At 41.4% G+C, this 16,457-nt stretch overlaps 1 protein-coding gene across 1 annotated transcript in view; it reads left to right on the top strand.

Annotated features, from left to right (window-relative positions):
- slx4 (SLX4 structure-specific endonuclease subunit homolog) overlaps positions 1 to 16,457 on the top strand; it is a 51,320-nt gene that overhangs the window by 27,866 nt on the left and 6,997 nt on the right. The window contains exons 5-9 of the mRNA XM_080028914.1: positions 3,299 to 3,525; positions 4,091 to 4,380; positions 13,406 to 13,625; positions 15,705 to 15,865; positions 16,083 to 16,229. Of these exons, the coding sequence (XP_079885040.1) occupies positions 3,299 to 3,525; positions 4,091 to 4,380; positions 13,406 to 13,625; positions 15,705 to 15,865; positions 16,083 to 16,229 (1,045 nt within the window). The remainder of the gene's footprint in view (positions 1 to 3,298; positions 3,526 to 4,090; positions 4,381 to 13,405; positions 13,626 to 15,704; positions 15,866 to 16,082; positions 16,230 to 16,457) is intronic.

Here is a 16,457-nt window from a genome sequence, read left to right as displayed (position 1 = left end):
TGAATATGAATGTAAAGAGTATTTCAGGTCAAATATAAATGTGGTGGAATTCTATTTTAGGGTGAGAAATAAAGACTTAACAAACTAGTGTCTTCTTCCTGTTTCCGTCTGGCAAAGGCGAGGGCTTGCCAAAGCCGCACCAGTTGTTATACCCTCGCCCTTAAAGGTCCCATATTATGCTAAATGCACTTTTTAAATGTGTTCCAACATATCCATGCGTCCACGGTGTGCCTAGAGACTGCCAAAATATCAAAAAAAGTAACAATCTCTCCTTTTCTCACTCTCCCCTTTTCTGAAACCCCCACCCCTCCCCCCAAAAACACTCCAGTCAGAATTATCCCCTTTTCTGACCTCACAAACCGTAAAGCCAGAAGCTTCCACTGTGCAGCCCACACCCCTATTTCTTATTGGTCCACGGCCCTGACAGACAGAGGGCGAGGCGTATCTGGCTTCGCTTCCGGACAGGGGGCGGGGGGAGCTCAAAGATTGTATATTTACGAGGGGACCTGCAACTCTTTTTTTAAAAATAGGCCATTGTGAGATTAGCTGAACATCAGCATAGTACAATAAATTATCTGAAAGTTTTTTTCAGCAAACAATTAAAGAAAAACGTATTAGGGACCACTAAGACCATATAATATGGTGTATAATAGAACCGAAAAGTGTATAATATGGGAGCTTTAATGATCGAGTGGCACTTCACAGCCGCAAGTGTGACTCCACAGCGAGTCACACTCGCTCACGGAGTGGGAGTGCCTAGGGAGTCATTTGGGATTGGGCCAGAGAGAAGTGCTTGGTGGGTCCGTCTCATCAAAGTTACCGAGTTGATCGCTCAACTCGCTGTTTTTCGTTCCTGCCCCCGGTTTTGTCCCGAGAGAGATCTCTCCTCCCTGAAGGGGGAGCCTATTCCCCCAGCACATGAAATTCTCTCTGTATCGCCCCCTCTCTTCTGCTTCGTGAACATACCAAGTTACTGTTCTAACTTTCAAAGAACACTAGCACTTCCTTTGTTTTTCACAATAAAACCCACATCACTTCAACTCCCCCGGAAACCAAATTCATACAATCCAAAATTCAAAATAAAACAATGTACTACTTTGTCTAAAATGTACGAATGGAGCAGTTTTATCACATATTCGTCCATAATACTCAACAGTGAGGTTGAGACAGAGATGCACTTTCTCCTACAATGTACAAAATTAAATTACACAAGAAAATTGTATTTGAACAAGTTCAGCTCTTTAGTACCAGATTTCCCAGAGCTGAACGACCTCTATCTTGCTGCCCAGTATATCCACACACACACACACACACACACACACACACACACACACACACACACACACACACACACACACACACACACACACACACACACACACACACACACACACACACACACACACACACACACACACACACACACACACACACACACACACACACACACACACACACACACACACACACACACACACACACACACACACACACACACACACACACACACACACACACACAATATTTAATATTCATACAGATGTATATATGGTTCATATTGTTTTATTTTGACACATATTGTGTATTGTTTGGATTTATTTGATGCTTTGCTTTGGCAATATTGCTTTAAAAAAATATTTCATGCCAATAAAGCCAATTTTGAATTTGAGAGAGAAAGAGAGTTTTGAACTGAACCGGGTCACGTTTTATTGCTTGCCTAGGTAATAATAATGGATTAGATTTATAGCGCTTTTCTAGCTACTCAAAGTGCTTTACAGGGTTCCAGGTTCCATTCATTCACACACAGTCATACCGGTGGTGGTAAACTACGATAGTAGCCACAGCTGTTAACAAGGGAATCTAATTAGAAAGATGCACTCCATGCTCATGTCACGCCCATAGTGTGAACTAGGGATGTAACGGTATACCACAAAACGGTCGTTCGCGATATGAAAAGGCCACAAATGTCAACCGTAAGTTTTTTCTTGTTATACCGCGTCACGGTATTACAGGCGAGCTTGCATGGTAAATGCGCTCCATCATTGTGGAGAGTCTGGTGAGCAACGTTGTCATAAACGTAGCACTCAATCTAACACTGTATGGGCCACACCAACATTGGAAACCAAACAATAACACATTGACACAACATCTTATCACTGAAACATGACTTCTAACCTTAAACTGAACAGTCACGTCTCACGTGGGCCGTTGTTTACACTAGCGCGTGCAGCTTCACCACATTGAGTCAAGTAGCAGCAAAGAAGAGAGAGAAAGAGAAAAGGGAGCTAGATAGAGAAAAAGATAGACAGAGTAGCTTACCAGACTGAAGAGAAAGTTGCTCGCGGGTCAATTATATCATTATGAATCCAGGCGAACGTGAGGAAATGAGATTAAAAAAAAAAGAGAATAGAATAGAATCCACCGCGACCGCGCGTTAAATCCCCGGTAAAGTCGGCGAACTTCCGTGAAAGGCAGATGAAGGAAATAAGTCCAAAGATCCTTGATATATTCATCACAACTTCACGTGAACTCAGCATAGACAGTATATAAAAGCTACCAGCATGTTACGCAATTCTATGGAATCCCTACTATGTCAAACTTAGGTGACACTACTTTGGTCGAATGAAGGTGACGTTGCGAAAGTGTGAGGAATGGAGGGGGAGAGGAGTGCACTGCAAAAACATTGATTTTGAGACTGCAATTTAAGTTGATAACAAATAAAAATCATAAATAAATATTTTACAGAGTTCATTGTGCCTGTCATAATGTAGGCCTATTAAGGTAAAACATGGCTTGTAAAAATAGAGTTGATAAGCAAATAAAACATAAATAAATGGGGAAATTGTCACACTATTTTTATGTTATACATACTTTTACAGTTACAGACAAGTGACTAAATTAAGTTTAGATTTAAAATTCCTATTTCAGTTTGAAAAATATAGGTGTAAAGCTTCTTTAAAAAACAGCAATAGAGAAGCAGTGTCTTTGTTTTGGTGATAAGTTGTTTAAATCTCTCAGAAATCTCTTCTTCATATTAAGATATAAAAAATTTGAATTATTCTTGCGTTTATGTTTTATTTAAATCAGCGTTACACCATTTAATTTAAGGGTGTAGAAATTAATTCCGCGCTTAATATCGTATCGTGATATCAATCGCAATATCATATCGTATCGTATCGTATCGTATCGTATCGTACTCAAAATTTCATATCGTTACATCCCTAGTGTGAACAAGGCCTAAGAGTGTAGTTTAAGCCAACCTCATATTAGCCTTAAGTCAATTTTGTTTTCCCTTCAGCATACAGAGTGGAGGCGCCAAGAGAAAAGGCCCATCCAAAGTGGGCCTACCTGCCAGGAAGAAGCCCAGGAAGAAGACTGAAGCCCTGGACGATGACACCATGGTGGCCCTGGCCCTGTCCTCCTCCCTGCTGGAACAGCAAAGAGAGAGGGATTCAGAGAGAGAGTTACAAACAGGAACTGCTGCCTCTCACACCTCCATAGAGTTGAAGTGCAGGTCCAACACTGGTACAGAACTTTCACAATATCATCTGTTTGTCAAGGCTAAAAAGTTTCTATGGAGCACTAACATGCATACAACAGGGCATATGTATCTCACGGGTATAATACAAACTCTGGTAGCTACTGTAAATGCATACATTTTAAATTGTTATGAATATAAAATGATCACTTAATCACAAACTCACTGAGTTAAAAACGAGTAAGACAATCTTTTGAGATGCCATATTCCAATGTGTTCTAAAACAGGCTGGATCGTTATGCTGTTTTGTTATTGAGTTGTGTGGAAGTTGTTGTGTTTATGTTTTCCTGCATTGTGTTAATAAGTTGGGTGGGTGTTGGCAAGCCTTTTACTGTAACAAATATGTTGTATATAATGAGGCAGTTTTCATTGTTGTCCTGTGTATGTGTTCGTGTGTGCCGTTTGGCAAGGCTTAAAGCAGTGTTTACAATTATCAACAAAAAGCATGACACATTATACCGCTGTAATAATCTGTAGTGAAAACATGACAGATTCTCCTTTTAATTCTGCGTCCTCTGCCCCACCCCCCCTCTCTCTCTCTCCGTGTTGCAGGTAAGGGGCCTGGGAAGAGGAAAAAGGCGGCTGTCCCTCGCCCCCCTCCGCTCCTCCTGGTTCAGGATGCAGAGGAGGCTATGGTGAGGCTGCAGGAGCGCGTCTCTGCTCTCCTGCTACGCGGCCGGGCCCCCTCTCCTCCCACCCCGACCCGCTGCCCCAGCCGTCTGCCTGCTCGGAGCTGGGATGCCCCCCTCTGGCACAAGAGCAGACTATTGGAGAAAGGCTGTCCGTCTGATTTCTACGCTCCAGAGCTCAGAGAGTTCATCACGCCGTGGGAATGGGCTACGGTAAGAGGGACTAAAGGCAGCTATTGTCACCAGGGTTGTCCCCGGCTAAAAGTTTACATAGTCAATTCTGATTGGTGGAGTCTTGGGTCATTGATCCATATTTTCATTTGCAAGACTACCATAGTGATCTATTCACGCACAATAAAGGCCTCTATGATCAGCGGTAAAAGCGTTCTGCACTGGTTGTCCCATTCTTTACCTATGCTAGTCTTGCTTAAGTAACCCTGGGATACCACTGGTTGCGTGTCCGTTGCGTGATGGCTCTGCTGTGGTTTTGCTCCGTCTTCTGTCTAGACCCACATAGCACAGCACACTGTTACTGGTAAGCTAGAGTTATTACATAACTACGCTCAGTCGTACAAGATAGTACAGTATGTGGTATAAACAAAGCTACCCTTGCTGTGGCACATATTACAGTTTGTGAAACATATTTGATCAAAGCTGTATGCTTTAGTATTTTTTTTATTTTCCTGAACTAATTTAATTTTATCAATTGTATACACACGCATAGGGCATTACAATATAACGGCATGTAACAGCCTGAAATATAATAGGCCTACTTTATAAAAAAATAAAATGCAATAACTGGTCAATAATGTAACAAAATGCTGCGCCCAAAACGTAATAACTATTTGCCTATAATGTAACAACTTATTACATTTTGGGTCAGTCTGTACATTATGGAGTGAGCAAAATATTTTCCTCTTATAGTGTAATTATTGTACAACATTATAGAGTTAGTCATTCTTCCAGTGTTATTCATATTGAAGCAGTTCAAGTCCAGAGATTCAGAGCTGAAATGGAACAAAGGTGAGTTAAACTCACCATCGCGTTTGTGTCTGAACATTTTGAGCCTTGACTTACACGCCAGGCAAAGTAAGGCATTTTGGGGCCAAAAATACAATAAATTGTAAAATAATTTTTTTCAGCTCAGATAATTTCTATGAGGTGTCCAGAACAACATACTAAAAGTCCTAAGAAATCCTAGTTGAGGAAATATGTTTAATTCTCATCAATCAGAGATGTGTGCCAATAAGGCGAGACACCAATCAATCCCAATAGGGCTATTTTTTTCCTTTTTGTCCTATCAAAATGAAACTTTACACAATGAAAGTATCCATGAAAATGAAAATATTTTGTATTGCAAGTTTCTTTGAAAATGAATCTTAATATGCAAATGAGCTATACACTAATCGTACATGCCCAAAATAAACCCAAATAGGCTTAATTTTTTCCTTTACTCCTACCACAATAAAACTTTACATAGTAAAAGTATACTTGAAAAGTAAAACATTTTGTATTACAAGTTTCTTTTTAAATGAGTTTGAATATGCACATGCAGTGTTTCCCACTAATGTATCATTCCGTGGCGGGCCGCCACACTTTAATTTTGCCCCGCCACACTTTCACTTTCACTTTAAATTTTTTTTTTGATATATGTATATTTTACTATTTAAAAATATACATGAATACATTTCATTTGCAATGCGCAAGTTTCACTTGGAAACAATAGCATTTCCGCATAAAAATCTTTAACGTGTGATTCGCGCTGTGATCTCAAGAAACAATATTTCCTTCAATCATGGACGTATTATCAAAGCGCCGCTTGAGGGATCGAGGCTTCAATCTCCCCGAGTCAATCAGCCCCTCCCCCTGCGGTGTCAACACGCGCTGTGACTGTATTCATAAGTAGCTATTTTCTGCAATTTTTCCATCACAATTCATTCTGCGCTCTTTGAGCACCCTCTGCTGGAAAGAATATTGTGAGCTATCCTTCGTGATTGTAGTCACAGTTATTTGAGTACTAGTAATTCAACAATCTAATAAAACAAAAGGGCGCTTGTGTTCACTCTTTTGAACCACAGGTAACCACCACCTTTGCTTAATTTTTTTGATGGCTCAAATGTGTATCATAGAAAATTATTTATTCATTAACCATTGATAAGTGTGTTAAACTCCATCTTAATCACCATTTATATAGGAATAGTGTTCCTCAAAGTACACCAGATTGATGCATTTAACATTTAAAAGGTACAACATTTTCTTCCGGGGGAGCATACTCCCGGACCCCCCTAGGGGGGTCGGGGTCTCCCCCCCCCCCCCCACACTTTCAAAAAATTCTGTGGGAAACACTGACATGAGCTCCACACTTATTGAATATCCAATCATCCTACTGCCAATGGGTGATGGCAATGCTGCTTTTAGACTGGCCTCTAACCTGAAAAACTGCCTGGCTTACCTGCCAGGGGTATAACAGGTGCCTCTCATGAATTAGATCCCCCCCATATTTTAATATGCAAATGAGCTATACACTAATCAAATATAGGCTACCCAAAATATATCCACATAGGCCTAATTTGAACCTTTACTCCTACCACATTAAAACTTTACAGAATGAAAGTCTAAATGAAAAGTAAAACATTTGTATTAGAAGTTAACCTATAATGGTCAAGGCTTTCCAGAAGGGGTTGGTCGAACGTCAGAACAGGGGTCACATCATACTGCAGAGCTTGAGTTGCCACAAACCTCAATGTTGAGTATATGCAGGATTCATCACTGGGATCAAGATCAATCATTGGAAGGAATGTTACTGAAACTCTCCCAGGGTGTTCATCTAGAAGATGCAGGATCTGCATCATACCAGACCATGATGGCCTTTGAGAGTGAAGGAGTAGGGATGTCTTCCACAAAACATCCAGCTGTGATGTTTTGTTATCTGCTTTCTAATGTGTTTTATGTATTTTAATCTTGCCCCTGTAAAGCACTTTGGATGGCCTTGTGTCTGAATTGTGCTATATAAATAAACTTGCCTTGCCTTGCCCCAACCGCAGCAATAGCTGCAGCAGTCACTTGAATCTTTAAAGGAAAAAAATTAAGCCTATGCGGATATATTTTGGGTAGCCTATATTTGATTAGTGTATAGCTCATTTGCATATTAAAATACATTTTCAAAGAAACTTGTAAGATAAAAATGGTGTATCACAAACCATGCAAAGCACAATGCAGATGTGCTCATTGTCCAAACTGCCATTGCCTCTGCCAGAACAAAAGATACAGTCTCAGGCCCTGTTCTCACGGCAACACGAAACGGTGCAAACGCGGAAAAATTCCCGCGGTTGCACTATATCATGTACATGAAAACAGCAAACGCAGGCATGAAACCGCAAGTTTTTGAGATCACGTCCCAGGGAGGATTTTTTGGAAAACACAACAGTTTTGGTTTTGTGTGAACACCGAAACCATTTCCCCTGGTAACGCTGATGTCACGGCTCCACTTCACGTATGCATAGTCTATAACATTTGCTGTCAATACCCACACGCGAGTTATAAAGTTAGAAGACAACATAACGTGCAGGGCTTAGATAGGCCTATAACACTCGCCAATTTAGTCTGTAGTCTATTAGTAAGTTATTGATACCATGCACCCGCCACTTTGTCTGGGGAAAGATTTGGGCTCTGCCGCTTTTTCTAGCAAAATAAACTTGTGTACACGGCTCTCTTTACATTAAAAAACACTATCCATAGTTCAGCGCGCAGCGGTTAAGTTACTGTTCAGCAAAAGGAGCATTAAGGCTACGGCTTCACAGTAAAAGCATTTCACTGGCTAAACATTAACCGCATTTCACCGGACAAACGTGAGTTGAGTTTTATTTTGAAGTACGCCTAACAGGAAAAGTAGCCGCTCACAAAGCCCCTTCACTATCAGCAAGTCTTCTGTTTTCACGAGTTCAATGCGGTGAAATAAGAGGACAGAAAGCTTGTCATTTACAATACTTGTAACCCCAAGCTTACACCAACCGCTTTATGAACGTTAGTGGCATTAATTTTCGGTTTCAGTAAGGTTTTATGCATCAAATTGTACCGGAAAAGCTATCTACTACTACCTTGTACCGCCAACTGCTGGCCTGGCATGCTTACTACATCGATTTCGTCCCGTTTCCTCTGAAAACATGTGCACGGGTGAAGATGTCAGATAAATTGTGTCTGAACGGGGTTTTTAAAAAAAAAAAAAAAACGGGAAAACTGTCACGTATTCACCATGAGAACAGGGCCTCAGTAGGTGATGACAGACTTGTTAGAACTCTTGTTGCATCATGCTGATCTGAATGCACAGGAGCTGTTTCTGGCACCAGAACCAAAGAAAGCAACAAAAACAAGACGGATATGGTTCATAAAGTAGACAAAGGAGTTACTTGGTCCCAAGGTGTGTGACAATCTCCTCTTTCTCCATGCTATTTCAGGCTGTGATTCTACGTCTCGTCTATTTGGCATAGGAAAGGGAATGGCACTAGCCTGGAAATCCAGACCTGCCACTAGGCGCTGGCAAATTAAATGTGCTGCGCCTGTTGGTCTGGGCACTCTCCATTGGAGCTCATTAAATATGTCAAGAGATCCTGAGCTACGTTTCAATTGGTTCTATCTGATATGGGCGGGTGCTCTGGGGCGGACGTAACCGGATGACGACAGTGCGCCGTCGAAGCCATGATAGTAAACATCAAAGATGGCTGTGGATATGTTGTTTGAGTTTGAGACGGCTTTGGCCTCGACCCTTTACAATTTGGAAGACGACACTCAAATCTTTCATTAGCAAGTAAGATGAATGTTCTGTTTTGCCGACCGACCACGGCAAAAGTTACATTTAACAGTTAATCCCGCTGTTCGCTAAACGAACGGGGCTTAATACGTCACATAGTTCATTGCTCTGATTGGTTGTAGTGCTATCAAATTGTGTGCTGTGGCATTTGAAGAGACACATCTAATTCATGAGAGGCACCTGCCTTGGCAGGTAAGCCAGGCAGTTTTTCAGGTTAGAGGCCAGTCTAAAAGCAGAATTGCCATCACCCATTGGCAGTAGGATGATTGGATATTCAATAAGTGTGGAGCTCATGTGCATATTCAAATTAATTTAAAAATAAACTTGTAATACAAAAAGAGTTACTTTTCAAGTATACTTTTACTATGTAAAGTTGTATTGTGGTAGGAGTAAAGGAAAAAATTAAGCCTATATTAAAATTAATTTTCAAAGAAACTTGTAATACAAAAAAAAATCATTTTCATGGATACTTTCATTGTGTAAAGTTTCATTTTGATAGGACTAAAGGAAAAAAATAGCCCTATTGGGATTGATTGGTGTCTCGGATTGATGAGAACATATTTCCTCAACTAGGATTTCTTAGGACTTTTAGTATGTTGTTCTGGACACCTCATAGAAATGATCTGAGCTGAAAAAATGTATTTTACAATTTATTCTATGAAAAACGCTATTTTGCCTGGACTATCTGATAAGAATGCTTTTATTGCATACTACACACTACATTGTAGCAATTAGCCCTTTGATCCAACAATAACCGACTCACGCTATAATGTATTAAAATGATAACACTATTAGCAGAACAATATTTTGCTAGCTCCATAATGTAATGACTGACTCAAAATACGTTGTTACATTATGGGCAAAACATTATTACGTTTTGGGCTCAGCATTTTTTTACATTGTCGACGGATTACACATTTAGGGTTTTATTCAAGGTTTAAATTTTTCACGTTGTTTGTGACATTTTGGGCTCTTGAAGGGGCTTGCAGAGAGTCTAATTACCCCCCCTGGTGGGCGAACTGTTTCAAACGCCGTCCACTCGGTCAAATGCGCGGTTTACACATAGCTGCTGCAGGACGACGATATAGGCCTACCAACACCTGACCGTGTGTATGTATATTGGTTGTTTTTCTAAGTGTTTATCAAAATGTATATCCTAGAGATACTTCTCAACTCCAAATCTTATCTCAATTACCTTTGGTAGTTGTAGTTGATGTGTGAGTGCCGCTTGCTAGCTCTCACTGGCTCCGACCGGTTTATACGTTTCGTTTTCCTTGTGTTGCTAAAGGTAATTTGAAAATGTAGCTGGTACTGTAATTCAAACATATTGTGTATTTTATTGGTAAATATTTATGTTTATTTTTAGATAACTTTCCTCAGTCAAGACACCGGACAAAATCTACTTGCTGTTTGGTCTGGCTTTGCGAGACTACGTAGCGAATAAACGGCACGAAAATGCGAATAATTTGGAAAGTGAATTTTTACCCGCCTGACAATCGGAAGCGACGTCAAAATCGTTCTGAAAAAAAAAGCCGAAGCTTGTATTGACTTGTATTAATTATTATTGACGGGCTAGTTAATCGCACGAAAAAAACGCGCCCGGTGTGCAAAGGCCTTAAACCAGCTATATATGCAAAGAGTATCCCAACGCTTGTACAGCGTAATGCTGGGCTTACACTAGAGGACTTTTAAAATACTTTGAAAAGACTGAAGACTGAAACCCTCTTACATCTAAAGACAATCAACCAGGGACGTTGGAACTACTTTCTTAGGGGGGGTGCTGTAAATTGGCCGAGGTGCAGCGCTATCAGACAAAGCAGTAGGCTACTGGTAAAATGAGCAATCTATAACCATGATAAAATAGCCTACTTATATTTAAAATAATTTGATTAGAATTAAGCTATTAAAACAAACTATAAAAGCAATTAACATTTAAGAATTTTCCAAAGTATCCTTATAGACTTTTTTTTTTAAATCATGAATTTGAAGGACGTAGGTTTTGATTAAACATTGGGTTGTGATCATTTATAAGTGGGGGTGTACTCCCCCAGAATTTTTTGAGCATTAAATGCTTAATTTCCTGCATTCTGGTGAATTATTATTCACCAATTTGTTCCTTTTCTGCATAGCGATCTCCGTTAGTTTCAGTTTACAGCCGACAAAGTTACAATCAAAAGGACCGCATAGACAGCGCATGGACAGCGTTTTAATGAAGCCTCTCATTCTTATTATCATAAGGGCGTTGATGCAAATGATGAAATCTAAACATTACGGCGGCCCTGGTGGTGCTTAAAAGGACAGCGCAGTTGGCAATCTCTCCTCAGCAGTGCAAGCCACAGTAAAAGTCCATCGCACAGCCGATCCCTGTAACTTGGCACGATACCGGGCGGCACACACCTCGGAGGAGCAGGTGAACGTTGCATCCTGTCAGCGCGTCTCCCTCTCTCTCTTTCTCTCTCTCTCTCTCTCTCTCTCCCCCTGTGGTAGGGCGCTTAGCAGACGGAGGGAACGTATAGTGACTTGATTGACGTCCACCAGGCTGAAGTTACCTACTGCTTTGTGCCATTAAACTGGATTTTTAATGATAACCTAATGCTCATTAGTTTGCGCCCCTCAGCACTTTGACTCTACTGAAGTGCGCATGGGAAGGCGGGGCCCAAACGTAATCTTGTCCTGGGCACGGTGAAGAAATGCGATGGGCATATTTATGTAATCTAGCCTATATAGTAGGCCTATATAGCCTATAAGATATAAGAGTGTATATTTATGCTCTGTCAAGTTGATGTGAGGGAGCAGGAGATGGGAAAGAGGACATAGGCTATGAGATTGTTTACAGAGCAATCGCGGGAGCACAGGGCAAAGTGTAGGGGGGCGGAGAGGGGGTGCAGGCGGTGGTGAGGGTTTTTTTTTTTTTTTTTTTTTTTTTACCTTTATTTATACAGGTAAATCCCATTGAGTCCGAAGACTCTTTTGCAAGGGAGATCTGTTCCCATTTACACGTTACCATTCACACACACATTCATACACCGATAGCAGGCTAACTATCGACATTCACACGAGGCAAGGTGGGTGAAGTGTCTTGCCCAAGGACACAACAACTATGACACAGGTGGCAGGGCGGGGATCGAACCTCCAACCCTTTGATCATCAGCCGACCCGCTCCACCAACTGAGCCACAGTCGCCCCTATATTGCAAGACTACAACTAGATTCTTTTTGAGATTAATATTATTTCCGCAAACGCAATTGTGATTATTTAATTAAAAACAAGTTCATTCAATATTCCGAGCGGGGGACTTCCTTTAGTTATTTGACCAGCTTTATTTGCTGATCTCATCCCTCAATAACTTAGGGCGGCCGCAGGAGTTGAAAATATTGAACTTTTTGCCGCCGGCCGCGCCACAATAGCCAATCAGCGTTGAGCTTCTCCCGACGTCACTCACTTCGGGACGACGGACAGAGGAAATTAAGATGGATGAAAACATAATAGTCACAGTTTGCTCCCATAAGTTCTGTGAATAGCCTATGTGTCTGTTGCCTGCTGTGTACAGTTATCAGCTTTGCTTTAAGAACCAAGTTAGCACCAGTTAGCTTGGGTAAAGCACCATCAGCACAGCAGACTGGTGCTCTCAGCACCGGTTAGCACCAGCGCCAGCATATCCCCAGAGTAGAAGAAGGCTACTCTGGTCGGGCCGGCGGCGGACACAATATGACCCAATATGATCACGCGGCGCGGAACCTGCGATTCGCGCGGCACCGCGGAGTGCAGTGTGTTGGCACCTTAGACTAGCGATAATATCAAACCTGTTTGATAATGTCGGAACGTCAAGACGGGAAGAAGACTGGCTGAAATCGGGTCAGAAGACCACCATACACCAAACGACTGAGATTACGTGCGCGCGCCACAACTCCAGCACGACTCCCGTGATTTCAGTCCAACATTGGAAGATTGTCTGCGACTGTCAAATCGCGTGAAAAGTCGTGTAGTGTAAGACTAGCATTAGTCAACTCAGTCTTCTGCATTTGGCCACAAGTTATCATCCACATCACAATGCATGTCCTGACAGAGCCCCCTCATAAAATTTACCTGAGAAAAAAAATGTCATCCCTTTTCCCAAACTTTTCACCTTGCATTGGGAAATTATTTATCGGAGGCTTGATTTTTTTTCAATTGTACATGTATCTTAAAGTGCATTCTGATTTACTGTAATTTTGGGTTATTATTATTCATTGTGCACATTTAACAGTTTTTACAAAATCATGCAAAAATGGACAGCTGGATGGTGGTGGTTTAGTTTGAATGTGAAAACAGTTCATTTACAAGATGTGTTAAGTGGACCTCTAATTCTATGAAAACATTGACTTCTGTGAACTCTATATTGAGAATGGTGGCTAGAATGTAAGCTGTCATGATATTTTCCTCCACTTCTAGACTGACGTGGCCTCCTCCAACACCACCAACGAGCCCCCTTCTGTCCAGCCTGCTAGTGAAGGAACTCCTGGGGCGGTCTCCATCAGGACTGCTGCTTCCTCTCCAGCTCCCTCCACCCCGGGCACAGGGCCGCTCCTAGTGGGCAGCCAGGCACTCAGAGACCTAATGGAGCTGGCTGAAGACGGCATGACCCTCACACAGTGTGGTTACACTGCTTCAGGCAATGACAAACACACACTCTCTCTCACAATACAGTACACAAACTGTCTTGGGAAAAAAAATCTGTTTACCAGTAGAGACATGCACTTTAAGTTAAAGGAAACAAATCTGTACTAATGTATCATAATTCAGGTTTCATATTGTGTCTGTTATTTTTTATTTGTTGGGTGAAAAAACCATCTTGGGTTCATTATCAGTTTCAAATATTACCCTCTTACAACCTACTTACCTACTTCTTAATTTTATTTTATATAATATATATATATATATATATATATATATATATATATATATATTCCACTGTATATATATATATATATATATATATATATATTCCACTGTATATATATATACAGTGGAGGAAATAAGTATTTGATCCCCCACTGATTTTGTAAGTTTTCCCACTTACAATGAAATGAGCGGTCTATAATTTTAATGCTAGGTTTATTTTAACAGTGATAGGCAGAATATCAAAAAGAAAATCCAGAAAATCACATAAAAAAAAGATATAAATTATTTGCATTTCATTGAGAGAAATAAGTATTTGATCCCCTACCAACAATAAAGGATTCTGGCTCCCACAGAACAGTCCTTTCCTTTCTCCTGATCTCAACTCGTTACCTGTATAAAAGACACCTGTCGTTAACTCTATAAAAGACATCTGTCCACAGAATAAATCAGACTACAACCTCTCAATCATGGGCAAGACCAAAGAGCTGTCTAAGGACATCAGGGACAAGATTGTAGACCTGCACAAGGCCGGAATGGGCTACAAGACCATTGGCAAGAAGCTGGGTGAGAAGGAGACAACTGTTGGTGTGATTATTAGAACATGGAAGAAGCACAAAATGACCATCAATCTCCCTCGGTCTGGGGCTCCAGGCAAGATCTCACCTCGTGGGGTCTCAATGATCATGAGAACGGTGAGGAATCAGCCCAGAACTACAAGGCAGGAGCTTGTTAATGAGCTCAAGGCAGCTGGGACCACAGTCGCCAAGAAAACAATTGGTAACACACTGCGCCGTAATGGCTTAAGATCCTGCAGAGCCCATAAGGTCAAGAAGGGACATGTCCAGGCCCGTCTGAAGTTTGCCAATGAACACCTGAACGACTCAGAGAATGCTTGGGAGAAGGTGATGTGGTCAGATGAAACAAAGATTGAGCTATTTGGTATTAATTGAACACGCTGTGTTTGGAGGAAGAGGAATGCTGAGTATAACCCCAAGAACACCATCCCCACCGTCAAGCATGGAGGAGGAAGCATTATGCTTTGGGGGTGTTTCTCTGCTAAGGGGACAGGTGGAATTCACCGCATCGAGGGAAAGATGGATGGGGCCATGTACCGTGAAATCCTGGCTGACAACCTCCTTCCCTTAGCAAGGTCACTAAAAATGGGTCGTGGATGGGTCTTCCAGCATGACAATGACCCAAAACATACAAAGGCAGCAAAGGAGTGGCTCAAGAAGAAGCACATTAAGGTCCCACTAAATCCCATTGAAAATCTGTGGAGGGAACTGAAGCTTCGAGTTGCCAAGCGACAGCCTCAAAACCTCAAAGATTAGGAGAGGATCTGCAAAGAGGAGTGGTCCAAAATTCCTCCTGAGATGTGTGCAAACCTGGTCATCAACTACAAGAAACGTCTGACCTCTGTACTCGCCAACACGGGTTTCTCCACAAAGTAATAAGCAATGTTTTGATAGGGGATCAAATACTTATTTCACTCAATGAAATGGAAAAAAAATAATATATTTTATTTAGCGTGATTTTCTGGATTTTCTTTTTGATATTCTGTCTTGCACTGTTAAAATAGACCTATCATTAAAATTATAGACTGCTCATTCCATTGTAAGTGGGCAAACTTACAAAATCAGTGGGGGATCAAATACTTATTTCCTCCACTGTACATAATGTTTTTTATTACTAAAAGCATTATTTTTATTTTTTTGTGAATGTAATTTCTCAGTGTTCTCCACTAGCAGAAAATGCTTAGAGGTGTTAGGGTGCATTACATCCTTTAACTCCTAAAAAAAACTACTACTGTGTAGTTTTTTGATGGTCTGGATTGTCTCTGCTCCCACAGACAAGAGCGTTGGTCGGATCCCAAACCTTGTTCTGAGCGGTTTCGTCCCAGAGGAACCTGACGAGCAGGCCGACCGCTGTGTGAGCGACTTCCTGCCACAAACAAGACACAAGACCCGCCAATCCATGGGGGCAGACAATGAGCCAGGCAGCCACCGAGTGGTAAGACCAGTCATCATTGTGAAGGAAGTTCTTTTAAGGTTGGAGGTCAACTCAAACACAAATTAATAACGTTTTGGGCTCAGCATTTTGTTACATTATCAACCAGTTTGTCTCATTTGGTATTCATATTGTCAGTATGTCTCAGGCCTGAAACAAAGGGATTTCTCCATGCTGAGATGATGCATGGCGTTTTAATACGTGTTAATTTCCTCTGTAGGTTTCTCTGTCCAGACTGGCGTCAGACCTGAGCAGCATGGTGAACAACCCTCAGCTCAGCGATGTGCAGCTTCAGGTGGACAGTGGAGACGTCTACTTTGCTCATTCCTTCATGGTCTACGCTCGCTGCCCCCTGCTGGCCCAAATGGTAAAAAGGATCACCTTGTTTGTTGCAGAGCACATACCTGCTAATACAAGCACCAAGGCTCTTCATATGTACAGATGAACCTATGTTCTCTTTTCATAGCTTCACCTTTCGAGGAAAAACGCAGGAATTGAAAAAAGACTTTCCAAAGGGATATAACATCTTAAATCTGTCACAGTTTCGGGGTACTTTCTGGCTAATAGATTCAGCTTATCTAATTATACTGGGCAG

The sequence above is a fragment of the Ammodytes marinus genome, assembly GCF_949987685.1.
Source record: "Ammodytes marinus genome assembly, chromosome: 6".
NCBI classification, from domain to species: Eukaryota; Metazoa; Chordata; class Actinopteri; order Uranoscopiformes; family Ammodytidae; genus Ammodytes; species Ammodytes marinus.
Note: the sequence above shows the minus strand (reverse complement) of the source record. Positions and strands in the feature narration are given on the sequence as shown.